Genomic DNA, 27,333 nt, shown 5'->3' with positions numbered 1-27,333 from the left:
TAATAATAATGAAGGGCTAGATCATGCCAAGGGCCCCTCAGCATGTGGGGTTCTTCGTCACCATGTGGAAGTTAGGGGAATCAGTGCATGGCAAGAAGTATATTACACCCTTTGTTCATGAAGGCGATTTTTACAAATTTGGGACCTTGCACATGGGGCATTGTCTGGGGTGGGAGGATGGGGGGGTCGTCCTTCTCCCCTACCCCACCCAGAACAAACAGCAGAGGAAAGAGCAGGGGCGGCTCCAGGCCCCATCATGCCAAGCGTGCGTGGGGCGGCATGCCGCTGGGGGCACTCTGGCGGCGCCGCGAGGGCGGCAGGCAGGCTGCCTCCACGGTTTGCCTGCAGAGGGTCCGCTGGTCCCGCGGCTTCGGTGGACCTCCCACAGGCGTGCCTGCCATGCTTGGGGCAGCAAAATTCCTAGAGCCGCCCCTGGGAAAGAGGATGCAGCCAGAGGTGGTCTTCCCCTTCCTGTTATTATTAGTTGTATTACCATGCTGCCTAGGAGTCCCATGGTGTTAGGTGCTGTACAAGCACAGAATAAAAAGCTGGTCCTTGCCCCAAAGAGCTTACAATCTAAGTATGAGACCCGAAACAGACACAGAGGGGAAAGTAAAAGGAAAAAAGATGAGAATATTGGCTAAATAGCCAAGCCAGGCACAAGCTGGGGAAAGGGTAGAACACACAAGCAGTATGAACAAGGGCTGGGGACAAATGATAATTTTGGGGCAGGATGGGCGGTGGGATGACTGATTTCGGAAGAGCTCAGCTAAATGGAAAAAGAAGGGGGGGGAGTTTGAGGTGGACACGGAGGAGGCACAAGTGCAGAGTGAAGCAGAGGCGATGGGACTGTGAGGGAAGGAGAAGTTTAGAGCAAACAGCCAATCAGCCCAGGGCAGAGAACAGCAGGCAATAGTGTCACTGGACCATCCAGCGGCTCCTGGGGTGGCTGCGTCTGCTCTGAAGGCAAAACTCTGGCCGGCTCCTTTCTGCAGTTGGTCCCCCCAAGGCCACATGGCTGGGATGCCGGGGGAAACAGGACACACCACCTAGATCTTAGTGCCCTTCCATGCTGGGGAAGCTCCTTAAAAGAGTACTCCCAGGGGTGAGCAATGGTTCGGGAATCCCTGACAGCACAGCTCCCATGAGGCGACACCAGAAAGGACATAGGCGGCACAAAGCCTCACTGTGGCTATTTTGTGTCTCTGGCAGGCCCCTGAGAATTCAAAGGCGCCAGCAGGGACCCAGTGTGGGGGCTCAAGCCTCACTTTCCTGACAGACCCGTCTCTTCAATGGAGGAACGCAAAGTGTGAATGCCAGCAGGGACCCTCACAGCATTTCCTGGTGCATTGGGGGGAGGGGGGGGGAGGGGAGGGAAGGAGGGTATTTCACCTTATAGCGTGCTCAGATCCAGATCGGAGTGTCCATATCAATAAATCAATCTGCTGGGACAGGCTGCTCCCAGGTGTTAACAGCACCAATGACAGACTGGAGAGGAAGGAGGTCCTGGCCTGTCAGGAAAGCAGCTGCAGCAGTCCACGCTTCTCTGTCTCTCCCATAGCAGCTGGGCATCTCCCCATCTATCAGCCCAACTAGGCACTGTGCCAGTGGCTAAAGGCACCCACCCCCTACCCCTGCCCCTAGTGCTGCTGGAAGTGACAGTTGCTCTCCACACACCCCAGGAGTCTGTGCAGTTAGGCCTCCCCAAGGGGAGTAGCAGAGGCAAAAAATCCCTATCTTGTTTCATGGTATGAGAAGGTTGCTTATGGTGGCATACGGCCCATCTGTGACTGCTATTAACAAATATCTCCCACAGCTGGAGATGGGACATTAGATGGAGAGGGCACTGAATTATTACAGAGAATTTGTTCCCAGGTGGATCTCAGTGATCACCATATCAAGGATTGGGAAAGAATTTCCCACCATCTCATGCTTGCAGAACTTTGAGGTTTTTTTTCCCCTTCTTTCCTCTGCAGTGTGAGCATGGGGCACTTGCTGGTTTGAATAAAGGAAATGATGAATTCTCTGTAACTTGAAGTCTCTAACTCAAATTTGGAGGACTTCTTCAGTAACTCAGCCAGAAGTTTAGGACCTACCTCAGGCAGGGGTGGGTGAGGTTCTGTGGTCCATGATGTGTGGCAGGTCAGCAAAGATGCTTATGATCGCTTCCCAAAAACACACACACCAAAACAATCCAGAGACAGTGCGTAATGTTGTACTGCATTAGGAGGGACCCACCTGTATGCTGGGGTGAGAGCCAACAAGCCAGACTGGGGAGCCCCCCAGGACAGGAGCCGCTGTAGCTTGAGTTCACTCTCCAACACCTTCTCCTCATGGCCCCCCTACCCCCACGGCAGGACCCCTTCCCTGCCTGGGGCCTCCTTTATCTTGGGGTAGGGAAGTTGGGGGTCCCCAATTGCTATTGTGCACTGGGCCCCACTGAGCTGATTGATATAAAGGCTTATGGGACTTTTAGAAACATGTAAACCATTTTCTTCCTGGGCCAGACTGTTCCAAGTTGTAATTCCTTCATATAGCCTAGGATGCTGTAAAAGTTATATGAGTGGTGCAAATTTTGTCTTACTGCATTCAAATGTGTGTGAATCGCTCTTAGAGAGAAGGACACTGTCAGATCTTTATTTCATTTGGTTGCCTATGAGCCACTGTTCTGCAGAACGTTTTAGGAACCATGTACCTCTATTGTGTTAACAAGTAGTGTCTGTGCCTATATGAAATGGAACTACTTTAGCATGCAAACTTGTGTGTTTATTTTCCATGTGCATCAGAAAGTAAAACTTGACCACCTGACAATGGCAATGACCATTTAAGACATGAACACAGCCAAGGTGAACTGATTTTAAATTAAATTATCCCACCAATTTTCCTCTCTCAAGAGGTTAGCATGCTCTGATATTTCTCTGCAGTGTGCTCAATTGCCAAACCTCTTCTCCAACGTGCAGATGTTCACAAGCCCCAGATGCCCCTCACAGGAGGTTCATTAGCTCAATAGTTTGCTGCTAGACTTCTGCTAGTGTTAGTGGGTGGGTAACCACACCAACTTTAAGGAACAAATGAACAGATGGCAGCACAGAGCACACATGTGGATGTGACTCAATGACAAGAAAAAGAAAGTTATAAGCCTGTGATTCCTGCCTACCCATAAGAACAGCCGTACCAGGTCAGACCAAAGGTCCATCTAGCCTAGTATCTATCTACCAACAGTGGCCAATGCCAGGTGCCCCAGAGGGAGTGAACCTAACAGGCAATGATCAAGTGATCACTCTCCTGCCATCCATCTCCATCCTCAGACAGAGGCTAGGGACACCATTCCTTACCCATCCTGGCTAATAGCCATTTATGGACTTAACCATCATGAATTTATCCAGTTCTCTTTTAAACGCTGTTATAGTCCTAGCCTTCACAACCTCCTCAGGTAAGGCATTCCACAAGTTGTCTGTGCGTTGTGTGAAGAAGAACTTCCTTTTATTTGTTTTAAACCTTCTGCCTATTAATTTCATTTGATGACCCCTAGTTCTTGTATTATGGGAATAAGTAAATAACTTTTCCTTATCCACTTTCTCCAGATCACTCATGATTTTATATACCTCTATCATATCCCCCCTTAGTCTCCTCTTTTCCAAGCTGAAGAGTCCTAGCCTCTGTAATCTTTCCTCATACGGGACCCTCCCCAAACCCTAATCATTTTAGTTGCCCTTTTCTGAACCTTTTCCTTTTCTAAATTAAAAAAAAAAATTTTTAACCCATGGCCAGTGTTAAATTATACTAGCAACATCTTTGCTCTAAATCAGTCATTTTCAACCTGTGATCCGTGGACCCCTGGAGGGGCAGCAGACTATGTCTAAGATTTCCAAAGGGGCCCACACCTTCACTCAAAATTTTTTTAGGGGTCTGCAAATGAAAAAAAGTTGAAAACTACTTCTCTAAATAATTCCTGCTCGGTATTCATATGGCTGTTACTATTGGTCTGTAATCTCCCGGCACTGCCTGTCATGGCTTGTCCAAGTCGCATGTGAAGATGTGTTTCAAGTTTGTGATTGAACAGCAGAAAAAGTGGTTAAGATATCTGAGAGATTGTTGAGGGGTAAAAAAGCAATACTTTCCCGGGGAAAAACTGTATCTGAGACAATCTTTTGAAATAAGCATGATGTGTATATATCTAGTAATGCCCAGGAAAGAAGTGTCTGTTGTTTCTCAACCGTATATTCTGCTTTCTGATACTCATTTAGTTACCAAGCAATGAGGTCATAGACTCCTGGACCTCGACAGTCTGGTTACTCTGACATAACACATAGGGTGGCAGGTAGACAAACATACACTGATGACAGAAATGACTTTGATTCAGATACAGATTCTATCTTGCAACATTAAACAGTGATTTTTCCACGTCTGGTACAGATACCAGACAGTATTTCTACTGAATCTTAGAGTATTCTTTCATCCAAATGGAGGGATCTTCTTTGCTAATAGCACTTCTGAAAAATCACTATCATTATTAATCAGACTCCTGAAACCATTGGTCATGGGTAGTTTCCCCATTAAATAAGTACAACTACAGCCTATGTTACTATTAAACAAAAATAATACAAAGGAGATTTTTTTTTAGTGGATAGGTGTTCTTAAAGCTATTCCTAGAAGTAAAATACTAGGTTAAAGTGTATATTTTCTGTAAGAGGCCAGAATTAACATGGACATTTTCATAGAGCAGTGACGTTTTTTTTTAAATACATTTATTAACCAATGTTAACACATTAAATGACTCTATATATTGCTAGTCAGAGCAGCTTACAAAATGCCAGAATGCATCATAGAACTGGACAGCCACAATGAATAATTACAATGTGCATAGTGGCTAAGCTCAACACTTTAATATAGCTTTATGATTTGCAGAAAAATTAATTTTTAAATCATGATTCCTAAAACAATCAATTGTAATTTTACCTAAAACTTATACAAAACCAGGCCACAATTTTTTCATTTTTTTTTTAAACACACAGTTTTCACGCTGTAGTAACTTGGAAATGTGCAACCGTGTCAACAGAGACAAAAAAGCCAAAGTAACACGAATCTTACTTTCATGCAGCTATCAGTTAAATATTACATATTCTGGAATGATTTTACACCAAAAATATTTCCACAATAACTTGCTTTCATAGGGGTGGATCGAAGTTTTGGAACTCGTAAAGTAATCGAACAAGATTAATTTTTAGTTGTGATGTGTTTTACCATCACAACACAGAGGCGACCAACATTAATTACACAGTTCTCAGGCAATAACAGCTTGTGGTAATTCAAGTTACCAACTAGTTACTATTGTTTCCAATCAACTTACCATGTAGTTTTTTTCAACATATTGGGCATTAATTGGCAGTATCAAATCAATTAACTTGTATCACCACTGTAAGTAAAAAAGATCAGGATTTCAATGGCAGTTCACAGAAGACTTAGTTATACTTTAATCTTTACACTGACCCTGACAAATCCTAAAGAAAACTTTTTTGAAAGGCTTTCCTCCTGATTCTTCCGCTTCCATCGTTCCATCATGTAATTGCTTTCAATAAATATCAAAGATCTAAATAAATATTTACAAATTATTCCTCTAACTTCTCAAAAAATAGCTAGGATGATTAATGGGCATTTGACTCAGTCTAAGACCAACCTTTAAAAGAAATTAAAATGGTGAGACACTTTAAAAGAAAAGCTGTTTAAGTAAGCTTTACACCTATTTAAAAAATTGTCTCTGAATATGGATGCAATTCACATAACTATATATAAAACAAAACAAAAAAAATCATTTTTCAACTATCGATCCATTCCTATTGGTAATGCTTCTTAATCCAGACATTCCGCAAAATACAGACTTTTTACAAATCACGGCATCTTTAGTACAAGAAAATTAACATGCATTATTCTTCATTCTGAGTACAGTGATGGAGCTCATTAATAGGCAATGACCCATTACTACAAACATAACGGCTTCTGTGAAACTTAAGTGCTATTTTTCCTTTTATTATAAGTTCCAATGGACTAGGTGACACCGGATAATAGGCTGTCGAATGACCTTGGGTTGGGGGGCTTGGAGGGAGGGGGGAAGCATTAAAGATATTTTTATGCCTCATCTATAATTCCATGTATGAATAAAGGTAGTTTTTTTTGGCTTTTCTTTTTCTTGTTACAAGCACTCATGTTAGGACAAGGATGAAATGTGCAAACTTTAAAATTTAAATATTCATTTTTCTCTAAGATCCAGCTCAGCAAAAATTACCCCAATCCCCTGTGATTTGAAACTACAAGATCAAAGCTAATATTTTGTTATAAAAGTTATATATTGAAAAGAAATAATGAAAAAAACACAATAGGGAAACATTTAAGAAAAAATAGGCAGGACTAGCACCTGCTGTGTCAACCCTGTTCCCTAAATTCAATCACATACCCACTGGTATAACCAATAGATAATGCCTTTAAACAGTAAAATTAAGCTGAACAAAACCAGCTCGCCAAGGTTAGGAAATAAATGTTACATTAAGGTAGTATGCTTTTTTTTCTGAAACAGTTCTATTGTTCTTACATTCAGATCTAACTTTTAAGTGTTCTCATTAAACTCATGTTGTTTTTCTTTTTAAATCTGTTGCTTTTAAAGATTAAAATCTCTGTAAAACCTAAAAATGTTTTAAAATGCAACAAATCCTCTATTTAAAATTATTTAAAGTAACCTGCTCCCACTGACGTTAAATTCAGTAGACTGACAAAATTTTGGAGGAGCATTAAACAGAAGGTTGAAACTACTGTGCAAAATTTCTTTAAGAAAATTGTTTAAAGGCTGGTGCAAAATGGGAAGCAAATTCTAAACAATTTTGGCTTCTTGGAAACAAAAACCGCTGTGTCTGAGAATAGCAATCATCGGGGTGGTTTTCTAGGGGAGGACTTAATCTTTCATCTTTTTCTGCGACAGGTACGTTTGTGTTCAGCATGCCAGTGTTCCTGCTGACACTTGATGGAACAGTAGGAAGTATTCCAGCAGCAGTGGTACATAGCCTCCTCTTCACAGTTGTAGCACTGCAGAGAGAACAAACGGTATGGGATTATTATCACTCGTAGGATCAACCCTGGCAAATACAAATTGTTTCTCACCTGCTCGTTTGTTTTCTGTCACTCGCTTGCCTCAGTACAGACTGTGGAGTATTCCTCTTTTAGTTAGGCAGCTGGCAGCCAAATGCAGGGGGAATTTTTCACCCCTGCTAGGTAAGGATTGCTCTTTCTTTGAGCAGATCCCCTGAGGAAGACTTCCACAGCTGCAAAGTAACAGGGTTGGCCTACACTCACACCTCATCACCTCATTATAGTATCTGAGCACTTCAAAAGCATTACATTTTATCCTTGCAGTATCCCTGTACAACAAGGAAGTACTATTACTAGGGAAGCTGCAGGTGCTCAGTAACTTTGAAAATCAGGCCCTAGAAGTCCCAAGTTGGGCACTCCCCCAAAACGTGAGGGAACATTTGAAAATCTAGACTGAGATGTCTATTGTATGACAGGGAGCGGGAGGAGGAATACGGTGCATTCTCTGCACATGCAGCCACCAAGTCAAAGAATCAGGATTTCACTTTCCATGAAACTTCCTATCTTCTTTTATGTCCCACGTAGTTACAATATTTTTTAATAAGACGAAAGATTACTCAGGAAACAAACCCAATTGTCTTGAAGAACTACAGCTTACTAAAAGACAGATAGAAGAAAAAAATGTATATAGGCTAAGCCAAAAGCCAATAACCATCACCAATAAAGGGACTGCCCAAGCTGCAAGTGGAATCTCTTCCCTTTTCTTTTCATAAGTCAGCTACAGAGAGTTTATCTGTAACAGCATTTTCAACTGAATATCCTCTGGAGATCCATATTCTTGGATTTCATAAAGCTGGCTGTCCAGGACTCTCTAAGAGCCATTAGGAACATCAGCTGAAAAGGAACATGGAACAGATGCATGTCTCTACATTACGCAGAGCATGGGAGTCAGCCAAAGATCAGGTTCACATTTGCTTGCTAGGAGACGTCAATAAAGCTAAAATGGAGGGGGACAACTCAGATCCATATATGGAAAACCTGCTGCTCCTCTTACATACGTCTTCCATAAGTCTCAGACATAAAGCTACTATATGATTCTACGTGCAGATACCCAGAACAGAGGGAGCAAATTGTCAGCTTTAACTCTGAGTCTGACTCTTCTAGCTTATCTCACTACACAATCTTATGACTGTTAACCTTATCCTCCGCCTCCTTGTCTCCTATTGTTACCCATATTTTGCATCTTGTATTAGAGCCAAATTCTCTAGTAGTATAAATGAGTGAAAGTCCATTGAGTTGTGCTGATTTACACCACCAGAGAATTCAACCCATTAACCAGAGTGTAGGCTCCTTGGGGCTGGGACCACGTCTCCCTGTGTGTTTGTAGAGCACTTAGCACAATGAGCCCTGATCTTAATTGTGGTCTCTGTGCGTAACTGAAATATAAATGTGTAATTAATAATAAAAGCTTTCCCTGGCTTCAGGCTATACATCACAAAACCATTAATAAGCAAAGCCACTAAAACTCATTTGGTATATGCTGATTATATGAGATTTCAGTAAGAAGGTATCATTACTATAACAGCAGCACGCAGCAGTAGTATTGCACTTTAGCATCTGTTGTTATTACCACTGGAGAAAAAATTGTTTTGAGGGGTTGCATATTTGGACCATTTCCAACGGTTTGAGGCTGAACATTGGCAGCCAGATTTATCAGGCTATATAAACGTTTTTTCTAAATATGTGAGACAGGACTTGCCTGTAGGAATTATTCACTGAAGGTAGCATTTGACAGACCTACTCCCTGGTCCCTAGGTTTGTGTGCGACTGTCAAGAGTACTCTCTGGCACCAGAAAGGATAACATGTAACTGCCTCACTTGGAGGTGGTGTGTGCACATGCAATGGAATCAATTAGCACTTCCTTTTGAATAAAGTTATTAAACATGACAAACAAACTAGAATGATTCCAAGTTTTAACAGGGACAGCCAAGTGCAAATGTGCATCTATCATAAATTCTACCTATGGGGGACACTTTATACAGCTAAATAATTATCTGGGCTCTCAACGGTACATCATCATTAGAGACCAAATCACACTCCATCAATAGATAAAAGCACTATACTGCTAGAATGATAGATAATTCTATAGGAGCTGTGTTGTTTGACACATTCGACTCCTCTTTAAAACCACCAGCAATCTTTGATACTTAGGAAGGGATCTACTGTCCCTACTTGACATTTTCCTTCTCTCTTCCAAGGGATGTACTTTTCTTTTTACAGACTATCTTCAAACGACAAGAACAATAGACAGAACTAGCGATTTTGAATATAAACAAACAAACCACCATTGTCAGTGGAAAGAAAAAAATTATTGATACTGGTTTGACATAGAGCTGGACACTGTCAGAGGAGGAGGAAGGAAGTGATGGCTGAGAGCTGGCATCCATTAAGTCTCCAAGATGAGAGTGCCACCTTGTGGTGAGGCAATGAAAAGTCTCAGCCCTATATATTTGGCAAGATTTGGCAGGGGAGGTGTGTAGTAGATCTAAGGCCGAACATCCTTTATTTTATAGATTGCTATCAAAATCCTAATGCCACATTTTAAACATTACATCTAGTCCACCTTCTGTCTGATGTTTACTTGCATGCTCTCTCTCTCTCTCTAAACAGTCCATGTGTTAGAGTCGACCTTCTGTTCCTAATGACAATAAAAAAATTTCCATCTATATCCTATTAGAAATCTGTAGCACTACATGTTATTAATTATTTGTAATGCATCAGTAGCCAAAATTTGCTGGGTGCTGTACTGATATATAGGAAGATGTACTTCCAGGCCCAAGAAGCTTACAAACTAGAATGAAAGAAGACAAAGTGTCGGGAAATGGGATACGTGGGTGAGCTAGGTGCCTAGTTCCAGTTGATTTATTTCAGTGTAAATATATCCACTTTTTGTATACGCTGCTAGAGGTTCAAGTATTTAGGAGTGAAGGTAGGATGGGTGAAAGCTTGAGGAACATATTTTGGACAGTCATTCCATGTATTCAGGAAACCACAGAAGGAGGCGTTGAGACATTTGTGAGAGAAGGAAACAAAAATCTGCATCATTGGCAGATGAATACAAATGGAGACAAGTTAGGTATACTTACTTATATTTATAGCTATCCTATACAAGTGGCTGCTTCATGCAGGGCTTGGAAAGCAAGACAATAAGTCTGAATTTAATGCATACATAGCATAATGGGGAGGTAGTGAAGTGGCTCAAAGGGACATGATTGTAGCCGTAGGAAAAAAGGATTATTTTGGCAGCAACATTTTGATGGGCTGGAGAGGGTGTGGTTAGTTTCACATAGGCCTAAGAGGAGGAGACAGCAGAACTCAGATAACCAGAGTATGGTGTAGAGGTTTGGCAGTTAGGGTGGCAAGGAAAAGTAGAGGGAGAATGTGAAGGAAGAGGACAGGAGGAGGGGAGACTAGGATGACCCCAATGTTGATAGAGTGGTTAACAGTAATGGAGAAAACACATTCATGCTCCCTCCTGCCTGTACAAAACATTTTCAGTTATTCACTGGTAATAAATCCTGACACTTACCCACTGCTTCTTCTTGGTCTGGGAAATCAGCTGCTTGTGCTGACCTGCTAGTTTCTTAATTTCTTCTACAAACTCTTCTTTGCACTTCTCCTTTACCTGCTTACACTTTCTGTCCATCTCTCCTTGCATGTTGGCTACAGCTTTATTTACAGCCTGCCTTTTGTCCTCCTCCATCTCAGTACGCAGCTGGCATAAGGGAAGCAAGTCAATAAAGAAAGTCAGTGCGTATCTGTATTATTTGGCTACCCCCAAATACCATTACCAAAGTAGATGGAGGTCAAACAAAGCAGAATTTTCATTCTTGGAAAATATAGACGCTTCCTCTGCTTAAAAACAAATAAAAAACTGACCCCAGCAATTTAGCATACAATACATAGGTCACAACCAAAACTTTACAGTAGTTCTACACTGCAAGGCAGCTCTGTAAAAGCAGCGTCACAGAATTCCACGTGTATTGTTTCAATGACTCTAGATCCAATGTGCTCAGTTTACAAGGGAATTTTTAATTATTTTTTACAAATTTACAGTAAGAGCAGATTGGACAAAACCCATGCAGAGAAACGTTACTGAGTATGAACAAACCACAATAGGTGGAAGAGTTCTAAGGGTAACACTTAAAGATTCAATCTGACCCAAACTGTTTAATGCTCAGGATGGAATAACTGACAAGAGAATTATTTACTCAGTTTCACTTAAGGAGTCCTACCGCATGGATTTGCACAGGTGAAGACTGAAGGCATAATTTAGAGTCAAATGAGCTGGAAAAGTGTTACTGGGATCAATTATAATGAATGAAGACAGCTTGATTTTCAAGATAGCTGGTTGCATTTGCGGGGATAGAAGATAGAAAAAAACAACTATACTGAATAAACGAAGGACATTTGACATGGACTCTCTGAAATACAATAACCGATGCTGTTTTTACACAGTGTCTTTTGAAAGTTGCACTTTAAAAAAGGATTTTCCCTATTTTCTTAAGAACGGATGACAGAAGACAACAATCTCCTCCCTCCCTAAACCACGTGTGTACAGTTTGGGTTACTTGCGGTGAGGGCTACCTTTTCCACTGCTTCTCGTACAACTCTCTCGGTCTCTCTCTTGTGATCAGCCTTCATCCTGTCTTTGAAGTCATTAAAGATTTTGGTGTATTTGTCATGGCACATGTTCTGACACACTCCATCATTATTGGTCTGGGTGCTCCGATGCAGCATTTTTGGAGAAGAGGCACTTAACTTCTTGGTCTGTGTTGAGACTGAAACCTTTTCAATGGGCTGAGGCATTGTGGGAATTTCCTGGCTTGAACTTACTGCTTCAGTTTCAGGCTCTGGCTCCTACAGAGAAAGAGCAAAATTTCTAACCCTTATGTCCAGGACAGAACATAACTCTTAGCATCCAGAAGGAAGGATTCAAATACACTGAAGCTGGCAAAGTTAGGCATACATTAACATCCTCCTGTACTAGCCAAGACTCGATTCCTGGAGGGTGCTAGGTGTGATGGAGGGCTGCCAGTGTTAGTCCGAGGCCAAGGCTCCAAAGGACATGACGAATCTCAGTATGTCATCCTTGCCATGCCCCTTTCTCAGCCAGTACTGCCCATTTGGGGCTTACACTGCATCCACACAAGCCCCTTAATGAAGGGGTGGCTGCATCCTCTCTTCACTAACACCCTCTTGGAGGGATCCTAGATATGGCCCCTTAAACCTGGGTTTATCCTGGTGGACCTTGGGCTAAATTGGGCCCACCCAATAGGCTACTTTGCTATTTTATAAGATTTTGCTTACCTCACACGGCTGCTGAGAGGATTAACTAATTGTTTCAAAAGCACTTTGAAAATGAAATGCTAATCAGATGCCAAGTATTACTAATAACACCAGAACTAGACACAGATGACCATGAAAGCATTGTGCAATTACATAATTATCCAGCGAAGAAATTGCCGTTACTGCAGAACTGAATTTAGCTCACAGTTTGTAACAGAATAATACTAGTGGTCCATGCTTTTTAAAATAGATATAAGTAATATTATCACATTACCCCCTCATTCCAACCCCCCAACACAGGAACTTGAAGTGTTTAAAATCACAAAAAAATCTGTTTGTTTCCTCTAAGAAAAGATTTTTTTTTTAAATGTTGATAGTCACTTAATGCAGAATGGATAATTAACACATTCTCTGCAATGTCAAACCATTACTTATCATAATGTCTACTGTTTGGGCTATGTTTTGTGGTTGTCTAAATAACAAGCACAGAAATTATACCCATTAAAAGGTAGATCATGTATTCCCTTTTGCTACCAAGTGCTATTTAATATGTCAGCCTGATTAATTTCTTAGGGCTGTCCTTATCTGGTCGCCAATCCAGAGGCCTGCATTAGGTCAAAAGTGAATATTTACAGCAATTTACAGCACTCACTTGATAGAAAATACTGCAAAACAGTCTATATTATAATCTCAGTGAGTAGGCACTGTTCTGATCCCACTCTCAAAACATGCACTAAGGCCCTAACTCAACCCTTTTCTGGAGTTGCCTTTATTGACCCAAAAGGAACACTAATACAACATGAAGTTTGGCTCAAGTCTTCTCCCTAGACTAAAGGGAAGGATAAACAAAAATAGACCTGCAACTAAGGTTCTTGATTTCAAGAGGGCAAACTTAAAAAAATTAAGAGAATTAGTTAAGGAAGTAGACCGGACTGAAGAACTCAAGGATTCAAATGTGGAAGTGAGTTGGAATTACTTTCAGCCAAAGTTGCAGAAATTATCTGAAGCCTGTATTTCAGCCAGGGGAAAAAATTCAGAGAAGGTTGCAGACCAACCTGGATGAGCAAACATCTGAAACAAGTTATTGAGAGAGAACAGAAAGCCTACAAGGAATGGAAGATGGGATAGATCAGCAAGGAGAGCTACCTCTTGGGGTCCAGAAAGTGTAGGGGAAAAGTAAGAACTACCAAAAGCCAAGCAGACTTTGACCTTGAAAAGGAAATTAATACCAATAGTAAAAGGTTCCATAGTCACATAAATTAAAAAAAACAAGAAAAGAAGAAGTGGCACCGCTAAGCACTGAGGATGGGGTGGAGATTTAAGGTAATCTCGGCATGGCCCAACATCTAAACGTATACTTTGCCTCAGTTTTTAATAAGGAGCTTAGGGACAGGAGCAGGGGTACTACTGGAAACGAAGATATGGTAGTAGAAATTACCACATCAGAGATGGATGGCAAAGTCAAACAGCTTAATGGGACTAAACTGGGGGGGCTCAGATAATCTCCATCCAAGGACATTAAAGGAACTGGCACATGAAATTGCAAGCCCAATAGCAAGGACTTTTAATGAATCTGTAGACTCAGGGGTCATATCCTACGGCTGGAGGAGTAAAGGTTGTTTTATCTGGCACTTTGCCAACTGAAAAGCTCTATATACTGGCATTTCTGATCTTCATTAAAATTCCAGTTTATAGTCTGGTTGCGTGGGGTCGTCAGGGAGTTGGGGCGTGAGAGGGAGTGCGGAGTGCAGGCTCTGGGAGGGAGTTTGGGTGTGGGAGGAGGCTTGGGGTGCTGGAGAAGGTACAGGGTGCTGAATCCAGGGGCCGTTGGGAAGCTCCCCGTAAGTGGTGAACTTTCCCGGCTGCTCCTAAGTGGAGACGCAGCAGGTGGCTCTGTGCGCTGCCTCTGCCCATAGGCACCGCCCCACAACTCTCATTGGCTTTGGTTCCCAGCCATTGGGAGCTGCAGAGCCAGCACTTAGGGTGGGGCAGGGGCAGCACACAGAGCTGCCTGCCATGCCTCTGCTTAGGAGCAGCCAGGACAGGTCACTGCTTGCAGGGAGTTGCCCGAGGTGAGTGGCCCCTGGATCCTGTACCCCACACCTCTTCCTGCTCCCTCTCCCACACCCACACTCCCTCCCAGAGCCCGCACTCTGCACCCGCTCCCGAGCCACAACCCCTCCCACACCCAAACTCCCTCCCTCTTAGTTAACTGGCATTTTTCACTTACTGGCACCCCGCCATTCCCTCAACATGCTGGATAAAACAGCTTTTACTGTAGTACCTATTTTTAAGATGAGAGTAAAAAGGTGATCTGAGAAACTACGGGCCTGTTAATTTGACCTCAATTGTATGCAAGGTCTTAGAACAAATTTTTGAAAAGAAAATAGTTAAGGACATGCAGGTAAATGGCAACTGGATAAAATACAACATGGTTTTACAAAATACACCTCTACCCTGATATAACATGACCCGCTATAACATGAATTTGGATATAATGCGGTAAAGCAGTGCTCTGGGGGGGGGGCCTGTGCACTCCAGTAGATCAAAGCAAGTTCGATATAACGCAGCTTCACCTATAACGCGGTAAGATTTTTTGGCTCCCAAGGACAGCGTTATATGGAGGTAGAAGTCAATAGATCATGCCAGACCAACCTGATCTCTTTCTTTGAGAAGATAACTGATTTTTTCGACAAAAGAAATGCAGTGGATCTAATCTACCTGAATTTCAATAAAACATTTGACATAGTTCCACATGGCAAATTCAGTTAAACTGTAGAAAATGGTGATTAATATGAGAACTGAAAGGTGGATATGCAATTGGCTAAAGGGGAGTCTACAATGGGTTATTCTTAAAGGTGAACTGTCAGGTCTACTACTTACCAATCCTTCAGTAACTAGTAGAATTCCTGAGGGATTGCTCTTGGGACTGATCTTATTTAATGGTTTTATTAATGACTTTGGCACAAAAAGTGGGACTGTGCTAATAACATTTGTGGATGACACAAAGTTGGGCTATATTGCCAATACGCACGAAGATACATACCATACCATACAAGAAGATCTGGATGACTGTGAAAACTGGAGTAACTGAAATGGGATGAAATTTAATAGTTCAATTGAAAAGTCATGCACTCAGGAACTATAAGCCAGATTTATCAGTTGGAAGTAGAGGAGAAGAAAGGCCTGGGAGTATTGGTTGATCACAGGATGACTATGAGCTGCCAATGTGATGCGGCCATGAAAAAGGCTAAAGAAATCTTAGGATGCATCAGGTGAGGTATTTCCAGTAGAGATAGGTAAGTATTAGTACCATTATACAAGGCACTGATGAGACCTGCTCTGGAATACTGTGTAGAGTTCTGGTCTCCCATGTATAATAAAGATGTTTTCAAACCGGAAGAGGTGCAAAGAAGGGCTACAAAAATGATCAGAAGAATGGAAAACCTTCCTTATGAGAAGAGACTCAAAGAGTTTGGCTTGTTTAGCCTAACCAAACAAAGGCTGAGGGGAGATACGATTGGTCTCTATAAATACATCATAAGGATAAATACCAGGGAGATAGAGGGGTTATTTAAGTTAAGTGTCAATGTTGGCACAAGAACAAATGGATATAAACTGGCCATCAAGAAGTTTAGGCTTGAAATCAGATGAAGGCTTCTAACCATAAGGGGAGTGAAGTTCTGGACCAGCCTTCCAAGGGGAAGGGGGGGCAAGGAGGGAAGGAAGGGGGAGAACCTAACTAGCTTCAAGACTGAGCTTGATATGTTTATGGAGGGGGTGGTATGATGTAACTGCCTACAATGGCATGTAGCTGATCTGTGATTTCTAGTAGTAAATATCTCCAATGGCCAGTGATGGGACACTAGATGAGGAGGGCTCTGAGCTACTACAGAGAGTTTTGCAGGTAAGTCTTGCCCAAATGCTCAAGGTCCAACAGTTTGCCATATTTGGGGTCAGGAAGAAATTTCCCTCAGGTCAGATTGGCAGAGACCCTGGGTTTTGTTTTGTTTTTTACCTTCCTCTGCAGCCTGGGGCATGGGGCAGTTGCAGGTTTAAACTAGTATAAATGGTGGATTCTCTGTAACTTGAAGTCTTTAAATCATGATTTGAGGACTTCAGTAACTCGGCCAGAGGTTATGGTTTTATTACAGGAGTAAGTGGGTGAGGTTCTGTGGCCTGCAATGTGCAGGAGGTCAGACTTGTTGATCATGATGGTCCCTTCTGGTCTTAAAGCCTATGAGTCTAAACTTGGTTGCTTCCAGCGTCCCTAAATGAGGATTACTCAGTTGCCATGCTGGCCCCTCTCTCTTTATCTGGTGGGGTAACAAGCCATGCGTCTCAGTAAAGTTATTTGATCTTCCTTAAACCTTTACCAGTAGGATCAACACCTGCTAATAGGGTGGGGTGTTTCAGGCAAACTATGCCAGGCTGTTAAAAACCTCTCCAAGTACAGCCATAATACTTCCTAGTTTACCCACCCCTGTGTAGGAGATGACTGGCCCCCTTTTGGGTTTGGATATTATTATGGAGTATTATTGTATTACTGTAGTTCCTAGGAGAGATCTTTTTATGGAGGTTTCTTCTATTTGACATCTAATGTCCTCACATCAAGTATAGGACATATTTTGCCTCATATTTCAGCAATAATCATACAAAGAATCGTACACTGTGATACTCATGCATGTTTTAGGACTTTGCATAATTTTGAATAAAAATTGAGGGCACTGGTCTAAACTTTGCCCTGTATTTTTCATATAGTTCTACAGGAACTCATCACTTAAAGTCATCCTGCTTCACACTGTTTCGTTGTTACGTTGCTGATCAATTAGGGAACATGCTCGTTTAAAGTTGTGCAATGCTCCCTTATAATGTTGTTTGGCAGCCGCCAGCTTTGTCCTCTGCTTGCAGGAAGAACAGCCTGTTGGAGCTAGCTGGTGGGTACTTGGAACCAGGGTGGACCGACATCTCGCCGCCCCCCATCAGCTCCTCGGTCCCCTAAGTTCCCTGTGCAGCAGCCACCCAGCAGGCTATCAATTGCCGGCAGTTCAGCTGTCCCTCTCTGCAGTGCCATGTGCGGCTCCTGCCCTCTGCCTTGGAGCTGTTCCTGGGAGCCTCCTGCTTGGGGGGGGCGGGAAGAGAAGAGAAGAGGGGTGCTAAAGTCAGAGCAGGTGGGGGACATGACAAGGCTCAGGATGGCGGGAGCTTGCTAGCAGCAGCTGCTGTCTCAACTTGCTGAACTACTTAAAAAGGCAGTGTACTTAGAGTGATGTCAGCGTACTTAGAGGGAAAATGCGCATCTCTCTCACACACATGATGTGTGTCTCTGTCTCTCTCTGCCATGCTGTCTCCCCTCCCTCCATTTGTGCTGCCTTGTAGAGTGTGAGGCTACATTAACAACATGTTAACCCTTGAGGGCTCAGCCGAATGCTAGTTCATCATTCAGCAGTTAGGCATTCCCTGGAAAATATCCTACCCTCTTCCACCCTCTGACTTCGCCACCTCAACCAAGCTTCACAATCATCATTGCTGTGTACAGTATTAAATTATTTGTTTAAAACTTATACTGTGCATGTGTGTGTGTGTATATATATAAATTATAGTCTTTTGTCTGGCGAAAAACATTTCCCTGGAACCTAACTCCCCCTATTTACATTAATTCTTATGGGGAAACTGGATTTGCTTAGCATTGTTTTGCTTAAAGTCGCATTTTTCAGGAACATAACTACAACTTTAAGTCAGGAGTTACTGTATATTATTTCCTTAAAATGTAGGTGGTCTTGTTAATATCCTGCCTTGTTCATTCTAACATTACATTTTAAATATTGCATCAATACATATTTATACACAGTTTTAAAATATTATATAAATCACATACAAGAACATCTAACATTTCTGCCAGTTATGACCAGGTTTTTTTTAAACAATTCTGCAACACAAAAAGCACAAGTTTTCCATTTCTAAGTGCTGGGACTGGGTCTCCTCTCACTGGTATAAATCAAGAGTAGTTTAATTTATGTGGTGTTACATCCATGTAGGGTCAGCATAAGAGAAAGGACAGCCAGGCCCATGAGTTCAAATGTCATAAGCACAAGATCTGGGCACATTCAAAGAAAGAAGTAAATCAGCATGCCTAAGCTAAAACCTGTGACTGCCCTCCTTTTTCATTTGGAGTTGAGGCCCACTGACACTACATGTCCCAGAATACAATGTTCCAACTGGTGCCACCTAAACCAGAATGAAGCATTGTATGCTATCACCTGTAGTTTCTGTGATTCTTCTCCCCATATTGAAGCAAAGGTGGGTGCTCTCTGTTCAGTTATGCCCTTTAGATTCAACTTTCAAGTGGACAAAATGTGGTGACCCACACAATTATAGGGAGAGATGGTAGTGACCTGTATACTGAGGTTGCCTAACACCTTTCAGTATAAAAATATCCTTGGAATCTTCCTTGAGAAACTCTAACACCTTCATTCACCCACGAAAGCTCATGCTCCAATACATCTGTTAGTTTTTAAGGTGCCACAGGACTCTTTGTTGCTTTTTACAGATCCAGACTAACACGGCTACCCCTCTGATACTTAACATCTTCACTGTTTACAATGGACATTTGAAATCTGACTGGGAGACAGTCTCTAGGCTTGAGAAGTGTCTTTGTCCCAAGAAATTCTGTTCAGTTTAGCTGAATTGTAGACTGTTAGAAATCACCATTTTCTTTCTCCCACTTGCATTTCCACAGGATTATAAGTGAATGCCTCAATATACTAACGAGCTGGATCCAAACTGCTGCCAAAGCCTTAGCAGCAGGAGCAACAGCACCATACACTGTCCTGGGAACCCTGGGACCTGTAGAGAAACAGAGGACGCCTCCACATACACACCTAGCACATGGCCCTAGTGATCCACCCCCCACCCTGGAGGCACCACATGGGGCAGGAGCCCCAAGGATGAAGAGATAGCCAGGCCAGGCTCCACTGGACTATCCTCTGAACCCAGCAGCTCATCTCTATTCTGGGGCAACAGCCTTCTGCTTCTGCCAACTAATGTAGTTAGTTCTGCAACTCAAGTACTCATAGCAGTCTGTGCTGAAGTGTCAGGGTTTGAACCCTGCTGATGAGGTAAGTTGGGGTGTTTTTACAGTCATACGTAACAGATTTTTTAAATCTATTTCCTTCTTTCAAAAAAAGAAGAACTATGAAGTCACATAAAAAAACTACATTAAAGGAACATTATTAAGAATGCAAATTAGGAAATGCCAAATTTATGGCTGCCGGTGCCACGGCCTTCTTGTGCGTGTCTATTAGGATAATCTTTAACTACATGATCACATCCTTTATTTTTAATCTGCCTCCTTCAGTGCATGGTTTGGATGTACAAGCAGGTAGAATTAAGGTTCTAAGGTTAAGGGCAACCATAAAACTGGGATTTCCTAATTTTTGAGTCCTTGACTTGGCAACCAAAATAATGTTCTTCTAACAGTTTTAAAATTTTTTTAACATATTAGTAAAATGAAACCTAGTTTGCCATTCCTAAAGAAACTGTTGTCAGTGGGATGTTGATTTACTAGTGATGGAGATCTTAAACTGCAATAATATCATCTGACTATTACTGTTGGCTAAACCTGTGGTGAGAAAAGATCTTACACAGATACCATGGTGATGAGTGCCAATACAAAACCTTACGATAAACAGATCTCATTATAGTCTTCAGCAGAGAAGGTCGCGCTGCTGACACTCAAACTTTTATAAGGGATGTCTATCATAATTCTGAAAGGGTTTTTCTTTTGGCTGTTCTGCTTAACTGACAGACATACCACGTGAGGCTACTTACTTCCTTTTTGGGTTCCACACTTTGATTACGTCGTCCTTTCTTTGCTCTGGGTTCCTGAGTAACCTTCAGCTGTCAACATTATTAAAAAGAATGTTGAATAATTCCAAATGCTGGGAAACACTAGTTCTCAGCTGCCAACATAAATAGCATTCTTTGTAAAATGCTTGAGACACCTGGAGTGTGAAAGGCAGCATACAAAGCCAAATACAATTCCAGAATGAGGAGTATGTACAGTCAGATATATTTTCTGAATTAGTGATAATGACCTCATAACTAATGAGCTGTGGAGTGAGTAGAATCCGTGTGTGCGTGTTACTAATTCTCTAATAAATAACATTTATTTCATTTACACTATTTATGCAATTTGTCATTGGTATGCTCAGGCAAATGGGTTCCACATTCTGGAACAAGACTCTAATCCTGTATCAGGATTCACTGGAGTGATAGAAAGATTTTTGTTTTTCTGTTTTTAGGAAAACAAACATTTTTCTGCTTGTTTTTGTACATTAGAAATTCAGATCCTTTCTAGGCTGGAAAATACTCTGATTTTGTACCATGTAATTACACTTTGGCATGCAGGCCAAGAATTTAGCAAGATTCAAATAGGAATTGTACATTTATATCTATAACAAGACTAATCAGAGTTATAATTAATCTCTAATAATTACAGGCCAGGATGTAGGTAGTTTTTAGTATCATATTCTTTCACCTTCCTCTGGAGCATCTCATACTATCAATGACAAGGACAGGACAGTGGAGAAAATGGACTTTGGGTCTGCTCCAGTATGGCAATGTCTATGTTCCTATGTCTAGAGAACTACTGAAAGTCAACAGAATGAAAGCTGAGTAGTTGTGGGGAGAAGAGATTTTCAGTAGGACAATTTAATCTCCTTGTTTTTATTAAAACTTATTTAACTTTAAGGATCTTTGCTCACTCAATCGAGGTGTTAAGAGTTCCCAATAAATATCCCTGAGACTTCCCAGACATCATCCAGCAAAACCTGGGAAGATGATAACTTTCTATTCCTGGTATTTCTAAAGTATTAAAAAAAAGAAGTAACCTGCCTTCTAGTCTCATTATAAAGAAGTAAACAGGGCACAACTTAAAACTAACTTTTAAAAATTCCATTTCAGGTCACCTTTCCGTCATTTAATAAATTATAGTAGTTGAGTACTCACCTGCTCATTGCTGGTGGAAGAGATACTGGATTCTGCCTCCTCCTCACCTTTATCTTCATTCTTAGACTTCCAGAATCTCCCATCACGAAGGAAACGCTGGTGCAGTTCCAGTTCATCACATGCTTTTTTCCAGCCCATGCTGCGCTTCACATGCAACCGATGGATATTAACTGTGATATCTTGAATGTTTTCTGAAGGGATCCAGGCCCTTTTAAAGACAATTTAAAGACACAATCAGAAAGCTGAAGGGGAAGAGTGTGTTAATATACATTTAAAAAGAGATTTAGGGTGAGATATTCCAATGAATTTAATGTTGGGCTAACTGTGCTTCTTCGCACAGGTAGCCCAATGCGCAGTTCTTCTGAAACTCCCCACCTTCAATTCCCATGGCGATGCTGTATTGGCAGCCCTGGGGACAGAGTCTACACTTTAAATCTGTATTTAGACAACTAACTCAAAGTGGCCAGTTTTTCAGAGAGGCTGAGCATCATTAGGACATGGAGAGACCACGACCATCTGTGCACTTTCTATTCCAATTCTGTCCTTAGCCTCTTTGTTGAAACTGTCAAGATGAGTGCCAAATTCATGCCTCTTGTGTTGATGGTTTTTGTGATCTATCAGTCTATCTGGAATTGAATCAACAGCACCAGATCCTTTTGTATAAATCACTAAACAGCCATCGGACAGTAATTACTTTTTGTCAAACTGTTCCTCCAGTGACTTAGAGACCTGAAAGGTTCCTTAGTCTCTACAGTTGAGATTTTCAATGGGGACTCAGAGAATTAGATGCCCAGGTCCCAATCGAAGTCAATGGGAACTGGCTGCTTAGCTTCTTTAGGCCCCTTTGAAAGTCCCACCCTAAATCATGCCATCAAAGGTACACAGAAATGTAACAAATTATAACTCTTGACATTCTGAAGGATATAGAAAGGTGCATTAAAGAATATCAGTCACTGCAGTACCAATCTACATATTGACGTGAATATTGTGGTAAGTTAAATACCCAAGGTTAGATCCTCAACTGGTGTAAATATGTATAACTCCATTGAAGACAATGGAGTTACACTGATTTACACCAGCTGAGAATCTAGCTCTTCCTTTTTAAAGTCCATGACTGTAACAAGCGGATGACATTACAGTAGATGGATTTTCCTCTTTACTACAGTATATACTTATGTGTAGAGTTTCAGGTGTTTTTCATCGAACTTCTTAGTAAGAGAACACAACACTTGTGCGAAGCTGTGTGAGCCTAGTGCCAAAACTACAAATGAAATGATTCTCTACTTAGTATGAAGCTTCTACTAAGGTACTTATGATTTCAATACAAGTCATTCCATGATTTAAATGCAAGTAAGAGATCTTACTCATTTATCTTCGCTAGAAAATCTCCTTGTTAAGAAGTCATATAATAAACACTTGTGGAGAGGCTGGAGACAGTTGTTTTAACACACAGTCTATTCTATTATTTACTAGATAAATCAAGTGAAAATATACATAGCCCTTGTTAAATTAAAAAGCAACTTAAATAACCCAGCTATAAACGTCTCCAGCCTCCCTCATGATGCACTGAAATGCACTACTTTCTCAGAAACAATGAGCCAAAACGTAAATGTTGCCTCACCTCTCCAATCATATACACATTGATGCTGTAAAAGCAGCACTGGCATGCACATTCTGCACAGCAGCAACAACTACATTAATAGCCCTTGAAAAAAACTGGGGGCTGTACTATTCTCTTTTTTTTATATAATCTTATAAAGTAGCCATAGCCAAATGTTTCCTAAATGAACAACCCAACTCCCTGAAGCCCATAAGTGAAGGTTCTATGTGAAAGAGATTATTTCATTGAAGTTACAAACTTCTGAAAATTGGGGTCCACCTGGGACTGTTGGCACAATGCTAATAACACCAAAACGCTTCATAATGTGTTACATCCCTAAAATGTAAACTTGTGACACATCTTGTTGGCTAACATGAGCAAAGTTAGCAGTTTAGGCACCTAAAATACATCTCAGTTAATGTATGTCTAGTTTGTGTGCAATGTCTTTATTACGGGCTGCTGCAGAGGTGAAGAGTCATGTGCATAGGAATGAATTTCCTTTTTTACTTTTAAACAGTAGAGAATATCCCTATGGCAATTCTGAAAATGGAATCTTCTATGAATTACTCGGCAGCCTGTGATGTCTTACACTGGACTTTGAACTTTCTGAAATAATGATGGCAAAGTTAGGCTGGTGACTAGTTCAGCAATGATTTACAATATAAGTGAATGGGGTAAACTTGTGTGAGACATGTCTATAACAAGTAGCACACGGAGTTAATACATTACCTTTGGTGGTGATGCCCAAAAAAGCGAACATCGACCTGATTGTCCTCTTTCTGCATGACTTTGGCTGGCCAAAACCCAAACCCTTTCATTTTGGCCCAAACCAATTCATGATTAGGTATCTGGGGAAAAAAAGTGTTTTCTTTACTATTGGGTTTGAAGTATTATATTCAGTCATCCCACAAATATTAAGTTTAGTGTAACACTGTGCTAGTATCTTAAGAACATGGTTGCTTTTTATGTCTTTTTCATTCTTACCTTCCTATAATACACAGTATTTCTATGCTAACCACACTGCTTGGATCAAAGACACTAAAAAAGACAAATTCTGAAAAGTGTGTAACTATCTATTGTACACAGAAATCCTAAGCACTTCAAAAGTTATATTAGTCTTCATAGCTTTATCCAGAAACAGAGCTTTAATTCCTGTAAACTCCTTATTTCTAATGCAACTGCCCAATAACCAAGTTTATTACCCATGTTATTATTGCTTTGGATTTCAGTTAATGTTTTTGCTTGTGTAAAATATCAGAGGCGCAGAGACTAAACAGTACATCTGAAAAAAGCTTATTCTGCTTATTTGAAGCAGAATAGTCAAGAAATGAATAACTCCAGAACTGAAAGCATTTATTTTTAAAAAAGCAAGTAAATAAAAATCTGTCAGAAACATACACAAGGGTAGCAGAACCAATTGTCAGGACGTGCATTTGACAAATAGAAACAGTTCTTGCAAAGCTGCAGTTCATCCAGCTGAAAAACAAAAACAAGTAAATCAGCCCATGGGACACTCTCTTTGTGACAGTGCTATTAACTCTTAAGTAGTAAGACTTTTAAGGCCCAATGTTCAGCCCTGCCTGCTAATTTTGTGGAATCAATTCAATTTTGTGCAGTTAGCTGGTTATATTCATAAAAATAGAGGCAAGTTGAGAGTGGCAGAAATTTTGGCCTTAACATAGAAACATTTTTTCTTTTTTACAAAAATATTGCTAATGGAACTTTAATTTATTGTTAAAGATCATACATTGCATAAGGACAATTAGCATATTTAAAGCACACTCTGAAAGCACGGAAATGAGTTGACTATGAAGGCTGAGCAAACCGGCAGCTGACCCAAACACCACTTTCCTGTCCCCTTCAATTTTTCAATTGTCCATCTTGGAAATCAGTCAGAATTTGGCTTTGGGTTTGAATTAAATCAAATAAGACTGACCATTTCTGGTCTAAATGTGTGTTTATATATTATCTGGAAACTAAAACTTTACTCCTGATTTCTCCTTTCCAATGACTAACCATGTCCTCCGAATTATGAAGAACTATAGTTCAGTAAGCAAAGGAATATGATAATAAATTGCAATAAAGCTGTTCTGTGTGTGTGAGAGATATAAAACCCCTGCCATGCAGAACAAAAGGAAAAGGAATTAGGAATTTACTGTGAAAAAGTTTAATTTGGGAAAGTTAATAATAAATGTTCCCCATTATTTCCTTGCTTTTAGGGGCAACTTAGAAGAAGAAATCATCATCATTTTAGAAACTGATAGGGTCTGGTTTCATCTGTGCCAAATCATCTCTTTCATCTCATTTAACAGATATTACTAACCTCATGGCATGTGTCTTTGTAAAGCATCCTAGCTATATCAGCTTGTTCACTATCCGCTGTAAATTAAAAATAAATACCATCAATAACCACAATATGAGAACATTGCTCAAAGATTTGCAATTGCTGTCAGGATGCCTTTCATGCTATAAATATATGCCTTAAAAAAAACCTTATTCAGTATCTTAGCTAACATTTCTCCTATTACATTTCCAATCATCAACTCTATTTCTCAGCCTCACCATCCCCATCATGTCCACCTGTGTATATAAATATTACTGGGGACTTTTAAACTAGCTAACGTGTTAAGTAAGCATCTTTAGAAGTGGACCGAGCGATGTGCCATCACTAACAATCTAGATGTCCTACTTTCTTTTTTAAACATGAATGCCCCAGCTCACATGCTGCAATTGTTCTAAAACACCACTCTTTGCTACGGGATCCTTATAGAAACACAACTGTCTCTTAAAAAGCAGCAAAGAATCCTGTGGCACCTTATAGACTAACAGACGTTTTGGAGCATGAGCTTTCGTGGGTGAATACCCACTTCTTCAGATGCATGTGGTGGAAATATCCAGGGGCAGGTATATATATATATATATATATATAAGCTCATGCTCCAAAACGTCTGTTAGTCTATAAGGTGCCACAGGATTCTTTGCTGCTTTTACAGATCCAGACTAACACAGCTACCCCTCTGATAACTGTCTCTTAGAGGATTACAGCATGCAGTTTATGTGGGTCAATTCTAGAAGCTGTCTCTTGTGGTGCTAGTCCAATTACGTTATCTCACTGCATCAAATATTCTCTCAACACATTTTGACTTTTCCATGACAACAAGCTAGATGCCTGTATTAAACACAATACTTAATTCCCTGAGAAATCTTAGGTCCAGATCCAAAAAGGTATTTAGGCTCCTAACTTCCTTTGAAATCAGTGGAAGTTAGGTGCCTTTGCAAACCTGGGACTTAACTCTTAGAACCTGATGGATCAGCAAACATATCCTCAGTAAATTGTACCAAGGACAAGTATACTTGTCCTGACACTGCATCTGGCTTGTGACCTGTTCTGGAGCAATTCTTTCTTAACTTCTTCAGAAGAAGTCCACCCATAGCTATGGCCATTTGAAGACTGTATCATTCTGTAAATGGCCAGAGACTAAACAGGTAGTCAGCACTGCTTTCCCTGGCGATATTCTTAGCAACTGGCCTGCTATTCAGCATGGAGCTGCTCTGGGGTCCCAATCCTCAGACTCTACTGTTTCCCCTTACAGCTTCCTAGGCTGAAGCAGGAATAGATTAGTAAGGAGGTGGAGGTGCTCCCTTTGGGAAGGCCAGCTGCAGAGAAGGTGGTACTAGGTATAGGGGAAGTGAGGAAGGGTGGGCACCACTGTAGAAATGAGTACTAACACAGCCCGCGCTGCTAATATCCACAGACCCTCAAGGTGGCCTCACCCTCTCTTAATTAGCTGGTCCCCAAGTCTCATCCAAAGTGGCCAGTTTCCTAAGAGTAAAGACCCTGAGATCTATTTCCTGAATCAAATTAATGGAAAAAATATTAAATGTAATACTCTACCTCCATAGAAAATCACCGTGTTGTGTAAAAGAAGCTGAGCATCTGCTTTGAACTCCTCATAACTCCTGTATTTTCCTTCATTTACTTTCTACACAAAGTAAAATATAGAACGATGAAAACTACTGGTGGAGTGACTTGTTCGTATTATGCACAGAAGCTCTTACAATAATATGTAATAGGCAGACAAGGTGAGTTACTGACATTGCTATGGCTCACAGACGTACTTATAACACTTCCAGGATTAGTCTGTGGCACCTTACCTGTCCATACCTCAGTAGGTGTAGTACTTGTCCAGTTCTCAGGTACCGAGAGGTGCTTTAAAATTAACTTAATTAAAGAGGGGAATTTTTCTCAGTTATAACAAGTAAATCTCGAATCTGGAGTAATCCCATTCACTCCCAT

General features: G+C 41.0%; 1 protein-coding gene across 8 annotated transcripts in view; it reads right to left on the bottom strand.

Annotated features, from left to right (window-relative positions):
* Positions 1 to 4,871: 4,871 nt before the first annotated feature.
* The window catches only part of ZMYND11 (zinc finger MYND-type containing 11), a 142,458-nt gene continuing 119,996 nt past the window's right edge, over positions 4,872 to 27,333 (bottom strand). For all 8 annotated transcript variants that reach the window (XM_050942253.1, XM_050942255.1, XM_050942252.1 and 5 more), the window contains 9 exons: positions 26,932 to 27,019; positions 25,360 to 25,415; positions 24,435 to 24,512; positions 23,766 to 23,884; positions 21,437 to 21,644; positions 20,258 to 20,326; positions 11,726 to 11,998; positions 10,668 to 10,853; positions 4,872 to 7,074 (listed from right to left, as the gene is read on the bottom strand). In XM_050942253.1, coding sequence (XP_050798210.1) covers positions 6,952 to 7,074; positions 10,668 to 10,853; positions 11,726 to 11,998; positions 20,258 to 20,326; positions 21,437 to 21,644; positions 23,766 to 23,884; positions 24,435 to 24,512; positions 25,360 to 25,415; positions 26,932 to 27,019 — 1,200 coding nt within the window. In that variant the 3' untranslated portion in view covers positions 4,872 to 6,951. The remainder of the gene's footprint in view (positions 7,075 to 10,667; positions 10,854 to 11,725; positions 11,999 to 20,257; positions 20,327 to 21,436; positions 21,645 to 23,765; positions 23,885 to 24,434; positions 24,513 to 25,359; positions 25,416 to 26,931; positions 27,020 to 27,333) is intronic.

This window comes from Gopherus flavomarginatus, chromosome 2 (genome assembly GCF_025201925.1).
Source record: "Gopherus flavomarginatus isolate rGopFla2 chromosome 2, rGopFla2.mat.asm, whole genome shotgun sequence".
NCBI lineage: Eukaryota > Metazoa > Chordata > Testudines > Testudinidae > Gopherus > Gopherus flavomarginatus.
Note: the sequence above shows the minus strand (reverse complement) of the source record. Positions and strands in the feature narration are given on the sequence as shown.